Source organism: Heterodontus francisci, chromosome 3 (genome assembly GCF_036365525.1).
Source record: "Heterodontus francisci isolate sHetFra1 chromosome 3, sHetFra1.hap1, whole genome shotgun sequence".
In the NCBI taxonomy this organism is placed as follows: Eukaryota; Metazoa; Chordata; class Chondrichthyes; order Heterodontiformes; family Heterodontidae; genus Heterodontus; species Heterodontus francisci.
This window is the reverse complement of record NC_090373.1, coordinates 128696237-128712116: the sequence shown is the minus strand read 5'-3', so window position 1 is coordinate 128712116 and position 15880 is coordinate 128696237. Positions and strand designations below refer to the sequence as shown.

Below are 15880 nucleotides of genomic sequence, written 5' to 3'. Positions count from 1 at the left end.
CCAATGAAAAGTAAGACTAACTACAAATGGACTACAGTGAGCTCGAAGCACAGTAAACTCGAAACTCTTCTGATATTGCCTCAATCCTCTCTACTTTATTTTTCTTCTGCTCTCTTCTGTCCCTATTTGCATGTGCGTATCACGTATGCATGTTAGCATGGGGCTCAGCGTGTATCCGTAGGCATTTACCAAATTAGAGTTTAAGTTTAATTTTGAATAAACTTTTCTTCTTTAAACCTATGAAAGCCTGTTTATGCTCATTTCTTTGCCTTTAAATTGGAATGTGGTGAACAAGCATTCACCAAGGGGGAGATGAAAGCACAGTGAGTTTAAAAAATCAAACCCTGTTACAATAAGACTAGGTGAAGATAGTAAAAGACCCCTAGACACCTTTCTCACCTGGTTATAACAGAAATTTGGGTGCTAGCATCTGGAATTGTACCCACAGACAAACGAGAGAAATTGGAAGCGGGACGCCAAATTGTTCCCAAGCAAAAAAGAGCAAGATTAATAGAGGTTTTCTTGCAGTTATGTGTGATTGAATACTAACATGTCTGCAACTGAAGTGAGTAGCTCTCCAAGCCAGGGAAAATAAACTTGGGATAAGTTAAAAGCACTGTCTATGGAGGGGTTGAGAAACATGGCTGAACAGTGTGGGATCACTGTATGTGGCAAGGCTAGGAAGTCTGAACTGCTAAGGCGAGTGGCCAATCATTTTACCCTTGAATCTGAAGATACAGAAGCAGTGTTAGAAGTAGACCCAGACAGGGTACTGCTAGCAAAGTTACAATTGGAATAAAGAAAACTTGAATGAGAGGAAAAGAGAGAGGCAGGAGAGGGAGAAAGAGAGAGCCTTCCAGAAGGAATGGGATGAGAAAGAGAAAGCTTTCCAAAAGGAACGTGAAGAGAGTAAAAAGCAGGCGAGACGGAGAGAGAAAATGAATATTCCAGAAAGAATCTGAAGAGAGAGAGCTGAAGCAGCTTGAGTTAGCTAGGGGGTGACAGAGTAACCCCAATGAAAGCATGGCCAATATGAAGGAGCAGAATTCAGAGTTGGATACAAAATTGCTAAAACTCATTCAATTAATTCCAAAATTCAATGAGGACGATGTGGAAGTGTTTTTGTGTCTTTTGAGAAACTGGCAAGGCAGCTAAAATGGCCAGCTGAGACCTGCTCTCTCTTATGGCAAAGCAAACTAACCGAAAAAGCCCATGAGGTTTATTCCTTGTTGCCAGATGAGAGTTCATCAAATTGTGAGCTGACCAAAAATGCAATCCTCGGGGCAGATGATTTAGTACCTGAAGTCTACCACCAAAAGTTTAGAACCCTCAAAAAACAAGCAAATCAAACTTATCTGGAGTTTGAAAGGTGTAAGCAACTGGCTTTTTACCAGTGGCTGAGGGCTCTTAAAATGCAGCTCAGCTATGAGACTCTCAGAGCAGTAATTCTGTTCCAGGAATTTAAAAAGTCTCTCCCACTCTCAATAACGACCCATGTAGAAGAGCAACAGGTTCAGGGAGCCTGGCAAGTCCCTGTTCTGGCGAATATATTTGCTTTAATTTATAAGTCAGTTTCCCAGGGGAAAACCTTTCCTAAACACTCCCAAAAATCCAAAAAGGACAAAGGGTGGGAAGGTGATATCCACCTAGGCAGTCCTGGAAAGCAAGAGACACAGGGGGTCCTCCTCCAGCCAAAAAGGAAGGTGCCATGAGCAAGTGTGAGACCCAGAAACCTGTGTGCTTCCATTGTAATAAGGCAGGGCATTCAACAGCTGACTGCTGGAAACTAAAAGGAAAACCGGTAGGATTAATTAGGGCACACCCATTCAGTGAAACAGACTCTGATGGAAAACGCAGAGCAAGCTGTGGCTTTAACTGCAGTAAGACTGCAACTAAGGAAACTTACTAAGGCTAGCGCAGGAAAAGTTAATAGGATTCCTCAAGGTTATCAGGGTTTTGTGTCTGAAGGGAAAATAACCCCATACCCCCCAAGTGGGGCAAGCAAGCCCATAGTGATTCTCAGGGACACAGGGGCGACTAGATCCCTTTTACTGGGAAAAGGCCTGACCTTTCCTCCAGAGAGTGCAGTGAACAACAAAATGGTGGTGAATGGTATTGGAGGACAGTGCATGCCTGTACCTGTACACCGGGCACACCTGGAGTGTGACCTAGTTTTGGGACCGGTGACCGTAGAGATTGTCCCTATTTTGCCTGCGGACTGGCTTGACCTGCTCCTAGGTAATGATCTGACGGCAGTGAAGGTGGTAACCCCCCCCCCCCACCCCAAGAAAGACTGCAGGAGGTCAGAGAGACAGGGCAGTGGCAGGAGACAGTCCTCTGCAGAGTCCCTGAATGTGTAGTAGGTCAGGCCATGATAAAGCCAGTTCCCCCAGCGGAGACTGAATTGGCACTGCAGGCAGATGACCATGAGGTCTGCCTGTCCGAGACTTTCTGCGGAAAGTTAGGAGATCCAGGGAATGAATTGAATGGATTTTCCCTAGCTGAGGCTCAGCGAGCTGACCCAGTATTGCAAGAGTTAGCACAGGCTGGCCAGTCTGAAAGTGAAGCAGATTGAAGCAGAAAGTGAAGAGATCCTGATTGCTACTATTTGAAAAATGAGGAACTGATGAGGAAATGGAGTTCTCCTCACAGACCTGAGGGCATAGAGTGGACAGTAGTTCACCAGTTAGGGATGCCCCAGAGGTACCGGGGAGAAATATTAAGAAGGGCCCACAAGACGACAGTGGCTGTACAGGCCAGTATACGAAAGACCAAAGCCAGCATAAGACAGCAGTTTGACTGGGCAACATTCCACATGGATGTGGTAGAGTACTACAGGAGTGGCCACATGTGCCAGATTGAGGTGAAACCCCAACCTACAGTGAAACCTGCACCCCTAAGTCCTGTCCCGGTGTTAAGAGGACCCTCCAGCCGAGGGCTGGTGAACTGTAAGGGACCCCCACTGAGAACAAAAGGGGACAGGCAGGCACATGGCTGGCAGAAGTTTGGAAAGACAAGGGGAAAAAGTGACCAAGAGGTCAGGTTAAAGGAGGTCCGGGAGGACCTAAGAAAACCTGTTTATGCTCATTTATTTGTCTTATAATTGGAAAGTGGTGAACAGAGATTCATCAAAGGTGAGCTCAAAACACTGTGTGTTTCAAAAATCAAATTTCTGTTACGACCGGGTGAGAAAGTTGTCTAGCGGTCTTTTATTGTCTTCACCTAGTCTTATTGTAACAAGGTTTGATTTTTTTTAAACAGACTGTGTTTTGAGCTCACCTTTGATGAATCTTTGTTCACCGCTTGTTTTTAGTTCCGTGAGAAAGAGACGGGAGCAGACAGGACAGAGGTGTTCTCAGTCCAGGAGAAAAGAGATTTCTCCCTTTCAGACACTCTGTGGCAAGTTCATATTCAAACAGCCAGTTAGTCATGCGACTAAACTGTTCTGACCTGGTCTTCTGTGTATTGGAGAAGTAGGGACTGGGTCCTTTGTTCCAACACTATCTACTAGCATACAAAAAAAGGTCTTTCTGGCGAGGGGCCTGGCAATTCCTTGTGATAGGCTCTCTTTTCTGCCCAGCAACATTTTTAAGTTTTTAATGTCCATGTGGCAAAATAATGTGTGCCTCATTCTTAGCAGGTGGGGGCCTGCATGACACAAGCAAGAAACAAATGGCTAAAAACGCACTTTTATCTATGGTATACAAAGGCAAAAACTATGGGTGAAGAGAGTCCCTGCTAGTATGGGGATAATTGGACTTCATCACTCATGAACCATACTGTCCGAAAAAAACTTCAGGCTGTTTACACCCCTATAATAATTCACCCGTTCTTCAAGGAACAATGGCTCACCAAACATACACTGGCCTTCACAAGCATTCAATCTGTGATTAATCACGCCCTATTTCAGCGCCTTTCCCCTGGATTTATCTCACTTCACTAAATTATAATAAAAGGCCGGGTTATATTGAAAAGGATGTAAGTTTTTCCAATCTACTTGACTGCATACCGGGGCTGATCGGGGGTGGCATTCGGAAGCTGCGCTTTATTCCCATGGAGGCGTTCTGACCAGCCATCCAAACTATTCTCGCTCCCTCTTGTAACACATAGAATCCAACCCGCGAAAACCCGCCGAGTGACGGAGCACATGACATCTGACAAATTCTAGTATTGAATATTAATGAGGACCAGAAGCTGTAGATAAAACTGCAACTCTTGAACGCTTAAAATAAAACAACTGCAGACGCTGGTAATCTAAACAAGAACAAAAAATTGCTGGAAACGCACAGCATATCAGCCAGTATCTGTGGGCCGTTAATTAGTTAACATTTATGGTGTAGTGGGACCAATTGGTCAGACTATTTAACACATTCTCTGGTGAAATTGTTATCCCATCATATGATTGTAAATATACACATAGTGTTCCATACTCCAAATGTTAAAACACTTGCTTGTTGTACAAATTCAGTAACATTTTATGTTTTTCAAAAAGTTTGTTTTTATTATTATGAAGGGTTTTTTAAAAAAAGAAAGAAATTCGAAACTAAACGGAAACGCAATGGTTGGTCCACGGTATCAGTAATCCAATGTTGAAGTCTGTCCCCTTTGAATTTTTTTTTTTGATCAACCGGCAAAATAATTCGTTTAATGGTTATACTTGCAATGTAAAATTATTATCTAACCAAAACAAATTTCAATGGCGACATTCTTAATTGCAGCATTAATTTATACACGAATCTGTCACTGTTGTCACACTTCCGACACCCCGGTCCTGTTTGGCAGGAGAGTTACTTATGGTGTGTGTTATAGCTTTAACATGAGCTTAGAAAACTGAAACACATGAAAGGGGAAACGATTTTGTTTAATTATGCCCAGAAAATTGATAATATCCGAAAATATTTCCAAATGCTATTTCGAACTCATTGAGCTTATTTTAGGTTTTAAAACCATACAACAGAAAATTTGAACAAACCCACCCATAAGCAAGATTGACCCAAACAAATCTTCAAAATTTTAAGTAAGTTTATTCGAAAATTCTCGCACAATGCATTGCAACGAAAAGGCGAATATCAAGTGCACTGTACATCATTCAATATAAAAACCAAAATACACAACATATTGTTCTACTTCACAAAAAATTATATTTTCTTTGAAATTATATATAGCATTATCACGTACTTTCAGATTCATGCTCCTAATATGTTTCCAGAAAACATAGGTACATAAAGATGATCAAAACAATCAAGGATGCCCTATTTTAAATAGTTTAACTACTGATCTATCAACAAAGGTCCCTCTGTCATGTTTTGCGCGCGTCTTATAGTGCTTTAAATGCTTGTCCCTTTAAAGACGCGAGTTCACACAAAATTGAATAATTGCTCCCAGCTCTACATCATAGGTCACTTTTAGCTTTGTCTGATAATAAAGTAAGTTGACCTTCACACATTTGCTTAAATGATTGATATTCACTCTGGACCTGTCGACTTATTAATCATCATGATTTCCAGATGAGGGTCATTCCATTTATTGAAATGTGTCGGTGATATTAATGTTTACGTTATGACAATATTACATCGACGGCTAAAAACTGAAAGGAAGTGCATTGATGATTTGTTTTAATCACGTTCGTGTTATTCAATTTGTTCAGTTTTTTTTACAGACGCTTTGAGCTCATTTGTAATTTCATACTAATTTATTAAACGGCCATCACTTGGCATTCATAAATTGCATTAGCCGGAACTATGAATATTGCTCAGCCCTAATAAATACCCTTTACGAAAACAGTCACCGAAAGGCACAATTCCTATCATCTTATGTACAAAATAAGCAGGCATTTTTAGATGCTTCAAGCATTTTCGTTTTTGGCAATTCGGTGTTTATTCGCGTCAGTTCTTCAAAGCTATTCATTGATCGTTGTTCTTTCCTGAATCTTGATCGCTCTGATCATCTGTAAAACAGACGTCCACGTCGCTCTCGTTACTATGGTCACTTTTCTGCTCAGTCTTGTCGAAGGAAGTTTCCGTTTTGCTCTCTGTTTTGTGCACACTTTGCCCTGGGTGTCTCGATTTAACGTGCCTCTCCAGGTCTCTGCGACGCACAAGTACCTTGCCACAGAATTCACACCTGTAAGGCGTGTTACCCTCCGCGTGCAAACGGATATGTTTGTTTAGGTTGCTGGGATCTCCAAAGGGTCGAAGGCAGACTTTGCATTTTAAAGGTTTGTACCCTGTATGTGTCCGCATGTGTATTTTCAGTCCGTATTTCCGGGAGTAGAGTTTCCCGCAGTACAAGCAGAGGTGGCCTTTTTTGGGCTTGCCGCTGGATGTGGTGGCGCTCGACATGCACTCCAATCTGGATCGACTCTTTTCTGCAGCAATAGTCGATAGTTGTTGGGTGTGCATGGCAATCTCTCTGTCAATATTGGTGATGGAACCAAGTTCTGGGTTGAGAGATGGAGCTCCAAAGTAGGTGACAGATTCTGGGTATTTGATTAAGTTACTGAAGTGGAATTTTAAGGGGTAATAGGGAGGGCTGTAGAGAAGTTCACCATTATAAACTGTTAAGGGCATTATGGGAATGTTGCATTCCCCGGAGAAAGGTTTAACTCCTTCAAATGGCGGAATGGAGAACCGCTCAAAATGAACGCCCGTTGGAAGCGGAGTGTAACGGTTAGGAGACAAACTGGCGTGAAGGCCCCTTTCGACATGTTTGAATGCAGACGTCTCTTCAAAATTCGGAAATAAAGGAAAGCCTCTGGTGGTATTGCTGCATGGCAGTGCAGGGAGTGAGGGCTCTATGGAATGGACACATTTGGCAGAGTGATTTCCCCCTGTGCTCTCACTGGTAGAACGTGGTGATTTCATACTGCTTAAAAGTTTATTGAAACCCAATCCGTTTGTTTTCGTACTGCTGTCTCCGCTTGGATCAGACGATATTAACTTTGATAATCCCGTAGGTTTAAAAGCGGATCTAATCCCGGGATGAAAGCCCATCGCATTGACAATTGAAGAGGTCCCACTGATCGTCGTCAGAGGTCCATGGCTTCTGGCTGAATTAACGCTCATGTCCAAGGCCCTGTCCTGCTCATCCTCATGTCCCACCATTTTCTTGTTGATAACCATTTTGGCCAAAACTGGCGACGCTGATCGTTTAACCCCCTCTGTGGAGCCAGAGGAGATTTGATGGCCATTCCTCAGAGGTGTTGATGAACTAGATATGTCGGCTACCTTCGGAGATTTGGTGAAAGTCTCCGAAATTCTGCATTGATCGCTGTTGATGAAACCCCTGCCGTTGCTCAGAGCACAGTGGAAGTGGATATGAGCGATTAAAGTGTTCGGATATTTGAATGTTCTCCAGCAGTACCAACAAATATACCGCTCCTCCCCTAAAGCAAAGAGCGAGAAGATGATTAAGTTTTGGGGTAAAGTTATCAAAATTTCCACATAAATAACTAGAATTATGCCCAAAGGCTACTGAATAATATAAATAGGTGACAGCGTTTCAAATTATTACCCACATTTCAGCAGTTATGGATGCAGCAGCGCCCACATCCCATGAACGAAGAAAAAAGCTATAGATTGCTAACAAGTCATGTACTGATTAAAATGATCCTTTTATGATGGGACAATGATGATACACTGTCACCGTTTTAGAATACTCTCCCACTTCGCCAGCCCAGTTTCTGCGACCCAAACCGACAACTTTACAAATTAAATGATAATAATTGTCAAAGGAAGTCAATGAGGCAAATCATTTGGTCAAATAATTTATATGTAATTCTTAGTCCTGTTACTTAATTATTCTGTTCTCCAAGGAGGAAACGCAAGCCTGGCCAGACATATACAATCTAGACAGTTAATGTTTGGCCTTTACAGGCCTTGGAGGTGATAACAGCTGTTCCTTGAAATCATGGGGCGCTTGAAACAATGCAGTTGGCCCATCTGTTGATGCTGAAGAAAGGAGGCGTATGGCAAGGACTTGAACAAACTGGCCAAAGAACAATCTATATATCATAAGCTTCGCATTAAAATCAGAACAATGCCTAGGATATTAACGTTGCTATTTTAAGAGTAACAGTTCCTTGAGGTGCCCTCATTTGTAGATGCTGCAACGAAAGGATGGCATCAAACTGTTCATTTTACAATTGCATCTTTGGCAATCATTTTTTAACCTTTATCTTTCCTTTTTATCTGATTTTTTTGGTCTCCTTTTATAAACGTGTAAATGCATTTCTTCAATGTTTCAATTTATTTACGTTAATTTTTCTTTCTTCCTTTCTTTCAGTCTTTTTGTTTAGCTTTGCCTCCTCTTCGTTTATTTCCCCCTCCAGTTTCTTTGCTTTCTCTTCCTTTCCTTTTCGAAAACATATTTTCCCTGACTAATGTTGTTCCGTACGATTAACCATTATATTTTGCTCCTCGTCTATTCCTACATTCATGCTAATATCAATTTTATTTTATAGCCCGCAAAACAATATTGCATGTATAATTAAAATTAAATTGACCGTTTTCCGCATTGGCCTTAACAATGTAGATTATCGTGAAGAGTTGGAATAATTAAATCAAACTTGTTCCGGGGCCTTTCAATTGCAAAAATCTCTAAAGGATCAGAATATATTAGTCCTCCGGTTATTTGCTGAAAATTAATGGGGATTAAATGCATTTAATCTGCTTAATTTACTGATAATTTTGTTCTGATTCAACCTCATGGAGCACAATTAGCAAAAGTGCACATTAGACACCTTTCATTCTTCTGGATAAATTGTTCTTGCTGTTTGTAGTTAAGATTCCTGATATTATTTCATTCGGTATCTTGAAATTGATTATATTGCTTGTTATATCGAAATCACACCAGAAGGCCAAGTATTTATTTACAAGTATAAAGCGCCTAATCAATTAAAAATATAATGGGAACTTTAGGTTGTTTCCATTTCTAATACCTAATTCCAAACTCCTACCAGTATGGCAATTAACATATGATCCTCAGTGTTTCAAGTAAACTGCATTTAAAAAACGATTACGAACTGTTAGGTTTACACAGATGATGTATTACTTAAACATATGTGAAGCTTTAGAGAACATGATCTGCAGCTTATCTGACCGTTGTGTAAAGTGTTTTGTATCCTAAACAAATATATAGTGCGAATAGGAAATCCCGTGAGATCGGCGCTAAAACACTGAGGGTTTATATTATAAAACAACTTTTAACAATGATTTACTTGTTTAAACACATTATTGGGTCTAACATCATTTTTTACACGTTGACTATTGTGAAAGAATGCAAATCAGTCAGGTAGGATAGTGCCAAACATATTTTAAATTGTAAGGAAGCCAATCGATTCAGAAATGTTCACTGTATTGTTCACACAATTTGAACTGCAAAACAACTAATGTTAAGGAACATAAATTCCAGGTGCAGGCATATGATTCAGGATGTACAGTGCCTGATCCAGTAATCTATTTGATATTTCAATTCAATCACCTGAATTCAAAATCAGCAAGGATCTGAGTGTTGTAGCACCACGCTGAAAGTGAAATGATTTAGGAGGAAGTGATGGAACCAAGTCATTAAAGAAAACAGCTGATTGTATATATCTATATATTTATGACTTCAATATCACCACAGGCCTATAAATATTATCCAAAATATCTACGAACATTTCACTGGCATGGGTCATGCTGGATTGTTTTAACTACACCTGCTTGGTTAACGCTTATTGAAATGTATAACTGTACATAATATAGCTAAACACTTATCCCCTTTACAACACGTTGAACTATTTGTCGTCAAGTGATTGCATGATACCACAAAACGAAGGGAAAATAGCAGTTGTTCGGCTATGTTCTGTATTTTGTGTACTATTATTCAGGGTCTCTCATGCACAATCTATCCATGCTGCATTATAGTAGGTGGTCTTTGCAGGGACAGACTGGAAGCCTCAAGCAGAGGGTCTGCATACTGTTTGTTGATTTTTGGGAGTGTCTGCAAACCTTACTTTAAATTGCTAAGGAGCTGTGAGCTACTGTGGCTGAAGAAACGACTTACTTTGCACTTTAGCTACAACTTAGAGAAAACAGAAGACTACAGAAGAGACAATATAAAATAAAGGGTGCAATTCTAAAGGAGATGCAGGAGCAGAGGAACCCGGGTATATATGTGTATACATTATTGACGGTGGCAGGACAGATTGAGAGAGCGGTTAATAAAGCATACAGTATCCTAGGCTTCATTATTAGGGGCATTGAATGCAAAGAGTAATACAAAGAGTAAGTTCTTATGTTAAACCTGTATAGAACACACGAGTTCAGCCTCAACTGGAATATTGTGTCTGGGCACCACACTGTAGGAAAGATGTGAAGGCATTGAGGAGAGTGCAGAAAAGGTTCACAAAAATGGTTCCAGGGATGAGGACCTTCGGCGAGGTGGATAGATTGAAGAATTTGGGACTGTTTGCCTTGGAGAAGAGAAGGCTGAGAGGTGATTTGACAGAGGTGTTCAAAATCATGAGGGGTCTGCACAGAGTCTGGACAGGGAAAAAACTGTTCCCATTGGTGGAGGGATTGAGAACGAGAGGGCACAGATTTAAGGTAATTGCCAAATGAAGCAATAGCGACATGAGGAAAATCTTTTTCAGGCAGCCAGTGGTTAAGGTCTGGAATGCACTGCCTGAGAGTGTGGTGGAGGTAGGTTCAATTGAGGCTTTCAAGAAGGAATTGGATTGTTATCTGAAAAAGAGGACTAGGGGGAGAAGGCAGGGAGCGGCACGAGGTCAACTACTTTTCGGAGAGCCAGCACAGTCACGATGGGCCGAATGACCTGCTTCTGTGCAGTAACAATTCTGTGATTCTGTGAAGCATGATACCACAAAACGAAGGGAAAATAGCAGTCCCCTCCACCATCTGAGACCACCAGTACTCCACTCCTTTGAAAAATGAGATTCAATAGCTGAATTCACTACTGGATCTCTCGTTATTAATCCTTTTAGGAATACAATATTGTATCCGTGCACAGTTTGGAGCCAATTTTCCTCTCCGTTTTCCCCCTGGAATCTGGTGTAAATAGTTGCCTCCTAATTCTCTTGCAGTAGTCGATTGCATTACAATCTACCTTAAACGCAAAATAATAGAATGTCAACAAATCCACTTTTGAACGGTTCAATCACAAAAACACTACAAGTTTTGAACAATTATTCCTCTACCAAGCATGGCTAAAATTTAAACAGATTAATAAACATGAATCAAAATAGCCAACAACAAAAATTCCAAAGTTCATCAAAACGGACATACTGTATATTCCATTTTATTGTCACTTTAATCTTACCTTATTACTAAAATATGGCTTACATATGTACGGAAGTAAACTGCAATCATGCAAACATGGATGATGGTGTTAAATTTATAAAAACGTGGATATTTGTTATTGCTATATGGATGCATGCATTTCAATATTTTCGATACAAAAATCAGTGATTTATGCATGCGATCAGTAAACACAAACTTATCTTAAAAGAAATGTGCGTGATAGAATGGTGAGCTGGTAGCAATTTCAGGGATGCTTTTCTCTAATGAGCCTTTGTCAAGTTTTGTTAAGTCCATCAAACATTGAACTCCTGAGTACTCGTTTCCCCATACCTCTACAGATTATTAGAATTCCATCCGATTGAAGTAATACGTCAAACATGATACATTATCTTGATTTTTAATGTCAAAATTTTCAATCGTATTCCTAAATTCAGTCCTGAGCAGCTAACTAGGAGGCGATTCCAATATATTTCCTCCTTGTACTTTAAGGTCAATAGAACCAAGGATTATCTCCTCAGTGTAGGTCCTCGGATGACTGATATCAAGACTATGCCAGCATGCCTACGAATTGTTTCTGAAGATGGCAGAGAAACTTCCATGATTCGCAACACCGCTACGCAGTGATACAGATTAAAATCTCGGATCTAAGGGGTGAGGCTGAAAGAATTGGAACCTACAAAGAAGCAAAGTACTATCGAAAATCCAATTATTGCAGATGCAAGTTAACTGTGCTGTTTAATGAAGGAACGTTGGATTATCCCAAGTATTTACCGAATTCAAATTATTTCCTTGAACACATTGTGCCACCATATTGATTCCCGTATAGCAACAGAAGCATAAAATAAGTAAATATCTGTAATTTACTGCTGCTTGCAGTCCGGCAAAAAAATTAATTTGCCTCCTAATTCTATTGACAACCTATTGCAATCAATATAAAATATTCAATTTCATCACACATTCCTTCGCCTATCAAAATTGCAGGAGTTAAATTCGGCCAGGCAGAGACTGCGAGCCATTTTACCAAACAGTTTCTGCTATGTGCACATGGAATGTGGCTTTGGGGGCACGTTCACTTCGTACAGCCAAAAGGATGGATGCTATGATTGCATCTAAACTGAAAACAGGTGACGAATTCCCCACCCCCCCCCCCCCAAAAAATTGGGTTTTTTTTGGAATTTTGTTTCCTGTTTAGGTAGAACGTGGCTATTCCGTTGAAACATATCTTGCGTACCCACTGAAAACATTAAGGTCACACATTGTATATTTGCATTAGTCCCTGGTTGATTACAATTATCCCAACAATTTTAGGATTGGGGATACAAAGAAAATTGTCCATCTGAGGTAACTTTATGCAAATAATATATTTTGTTATGAGTTAAGGTAAAATTCAATATTTCTTAATCATATGCGTTTCGGTACATCCCCGCACACAGCTGAAGTGCTGTAACAAACCTGGGTGTAAATAAATGCTGATGGGACGCCCATGTACGTTTACACATAAATTATATCCAGGTTCACAGGCACATTGTAGTTACATGCATTCGGTGTATATACTTTCTATGCATGCAGTAATTTGTATATCCGCAATTACTCTTATATGCGCATAAACATCTCCACGAAAAACCTTTTTACTGAGCTACCTAGAAATGTTGTTTAATTAAATGCATACTTTTCAAACGAAAGATATTTTAAGCCACCCCCATTACTCTTATCCAGTGAGACTGAGTTGATTGCCCCTACCTTTCTCATCGTGTGTCGGTGTGGCTGTGATTGGTATATTGAACCACTGAGCCAGAGCGCTGGAGTACCAGGCTGCTAACTCCTCCCCGGGCTGGATATCCCTCAGTGTTCTGTAAAAGATCTGTGGAAGGGAACAGATGCACAAATCTAAGGATTATATGTGATTTAATCTTTTGAGGTATTCTTTGTTGGATTGATAAAATCCATAACTATGCCAGAAATGTAATATGATGTACCTGTCCCCCTGGAAGGTCAGTGATCGCTTCCAGATTCTGCTCTTGTATGTGTCTGGCAGCTCGGATTAACTCTATCCACTCCGGGCCGGAGTCGCCAGCTTCATCAACCAGATCTCCTCTGACAAAGCGTACCTGTAATACATCCCCAGCACCACAGTTTAGGAAAGGAAATTCTAAGATTCCTGCATTATCCCTACAAAGATCTTTTAATTCGCATGCACTTCTTTCACTTTGTTCGTCTATTCGCAACATACGCAAACCGCCTCACGTCATTTAAAGTCATATTCAAAAGCTCCACATAAACACATGATTAAAACTCAAATTAAAGTGTATTATACACATCATTTTCCAAAACGTCTGATTTATAATTATATTTTTGGTTTAGCAATCATTTATATGCAAGGTTCTTTAGATAGCTGAAAATTATATTTAAAATCGTCGAGTGAAGACTCCAGGCAGGAATGGTATGTTAAAGGAAATGTGATTTGAAGATACCTATGGTCACCTGACCCTAAACTAGTTAAAAATTATAAAGACTGGGGGAAAGCTAGGGATATATAGCCTTGCTTAAGCCAAAACAATATTAGAAAAGTTGCATCTAACACACAAATAGTTACAGTTTGTTTAACGTCGCAGGAAATAAGAAGAATTCGCACTGTTTATTTGTTATAGTCAGATGCTTCTCCAGCATCTTCGGTTCTATTAAAATTCAGCATATGTAGGTATTTAGAATTCAGTATAAATGATTATGAATTAAAATTATCCACGGAAGAACACAAATGGAAAAAGCTGCCTTGTTCATCGCTAAGTAGTCAATTACAAATTCGAGCTTCAATAGTTGAGTTTTACAAAAGCAAGTTCATGCTAACTTGATTGAAACCTTCAAATGTATTTATATCACGCTGTAGTGCAGAAATAACTTCCATCACCGCATGTTTTAGTGACACCTGTTCACTGTTGGCAGTTGACCGATGTTTATAATTGAATTGCGAGGTGCATCCGTGCTTATCTCCTCACTTATATTACACCTTTCATGTATTTAAATTATTTTCGCTAATATCCTGACGTACAAACAGAGAAGTCCAACTAGCAGATGTTTAATTATTCGCTATAAAATATTGGGATTAGGTGGAGTATGTGGGGCCATTTAGAGTGGGAAAAGTTGGCTATAATTAGGCAAAACGGTTCTTCGGAGGAAACAAAATCGAAAGAAACGAGAAATAAATAACATAGTTTGTCAGACCGTTTAAAAGGGGGTTAACAGATTAAAACCTTGACATACGATACGGCATCTGCACCTGTTTAAGGAAGCCCATGGCAATATGTGGGCATTGGACACTGGAAACAATCAAACCTGAATAACTTCCTCTGTCTGCATGATTCTGTGTGTATTACTCATCTATATATATATATACATATATAATATCAGTAACTGAGCTGCATCAATTTCGATTGATTGTGCTTTGCAATGCAGTTCAGCCAAAGATAACTAACTACGGCTTTATGGAGCAAGCAGTGTCTAGTTAATAACAACTGTTCTTCTAAATTTCATTGCCATGTGTGTAAACTAAAATGATCCAATTACTTAACATTAGATTATTTTTTTTCAAGGTATAAAAAGACCTGGATAATCAAGGACATATGATTAACTTTGCGACGTAGCTACTAAAATTCCAGCCACGAAGATAAATAATAAATCATTTACAATAAACATTTTCGATCTTGATTATGGATTTCGACAAGAGTAAAATAATAAATTAATTGACGTCTACCCGTACGGTTAATTGCAGACCATAAAATTGAACCCTTTAGCCGCACACGAGAGCAGAAATTAGATCCAATTAAAGCGGCCTGTCAATAACTTTAACAGAAGTTAACACAGTATGGTAATTTGCAGGAAAATACAATTAACTAACAATTAGCAAGCAAGCGATGAATTTGGATCCATGGCATTAGACAACTTAAAGCAGTACCCGCAGAACTCAAAGGTTACGTATTTGTTTTTTTCATAAAGAATTGACTTGGGATATTGTTTTGCTTGGTTTTGTGTGAGAAAAATAAACTCTGATTATTTTTCGTAGCTGCTACGAAGCTACTGAGTTCTCTCTCCCCCAGTCCAGAGAAATTATAAAGCGAAAGGAAAATTGCATTTCAAATATTTGTGGCAATGCAACGAAAACTGTTACCTTTTTCTTGTTGCAATATTCCTTGCGATCGGACATATATTTTCCCAGCCTAAAAATGCCCTGCACGGGACCCAAGCGCAGCCCGGCTGGGATGATGCTTTCCGCGGTCACGGTGATCGCCGAGCTCCGGGGGGTTTGCATGGCTCCGGGGATGCAGGGGGGGAAAGAAGGATCGAAGGAAAAGGGATGGATTGATGGCGAGATGAGACAGATGAGAGAGAGAGATGGGCACAGACTGGTCTCCGCCTGCAAAATGACGCGATGGAGTCCGTGCGCTGCGCTTTTTCTATCCAAAGGGGGGAACGTTGCGTTTGAGCAGAGCGCACAGAGTGCCTCAGTTTGGTGAGAGAGTTTTGGTGCGATCACAGCTGCGAGCTACAGCCAAGAGGGTCAGAGAGACACACATGGAGACTTTCCC

The 15880-nt window shown here is 40.2% G+C and overlaps 1 protein-coding gene across 1 annotated transcript; it reads right to left on the bottom strand.

Annotated features, from left to right (window-relative positions):
• Nucleotides 1–5903: 5903 nt before the first annotated feature.
• prdm13 (PR domain containing 13) lies at nt 5904–15603 on the bottom strand. Its single transcript, XM_068028580.1, has 4 exons — nt 15463–15603; nt 13277–13408; nt 13041–13161; nt 5904–7384 (listed from the first exon to the last, which is right to left on the bottom strand). The coding sequence occupies exons 1-4, from the start codon at nt 15601–15603 to the stop codon at nt 5904–5906; spliced, it is 1875 nt and encodes a 624-aa protein (XP_067884681.1).
• Between the last annotated feature and the right edge of the window lie 277 nt (nt 15604–15880).

What these genes read in the sequence shown, in the direction of transcription:
- prdm13 (XM_068028580.1), bottom strand. Translation starts at nt 15,603, where the DNA reads ATGCAAACCCCCCGGAGCTCGGCGATCACCGTGACCGCGGAAAGCATC. An exon ending in AATATTGCAACAAGAAAAAG is followed by an intron (nt 13,409 to 15,462) that starts GTAACAGTTTTC and finishes GATGTATTACAG; the next exon opens with GTACGCTTTGTCAGAGGAGA. An exon ending in CTGACCTTCCAGGGGGACAG is followed by an intron (nt 13,162 to 13,276) that starts GTACATCATATT and finishes TCCCTTCCACAG; the next exon opens with ATCTTTTACAGAACACTGAG.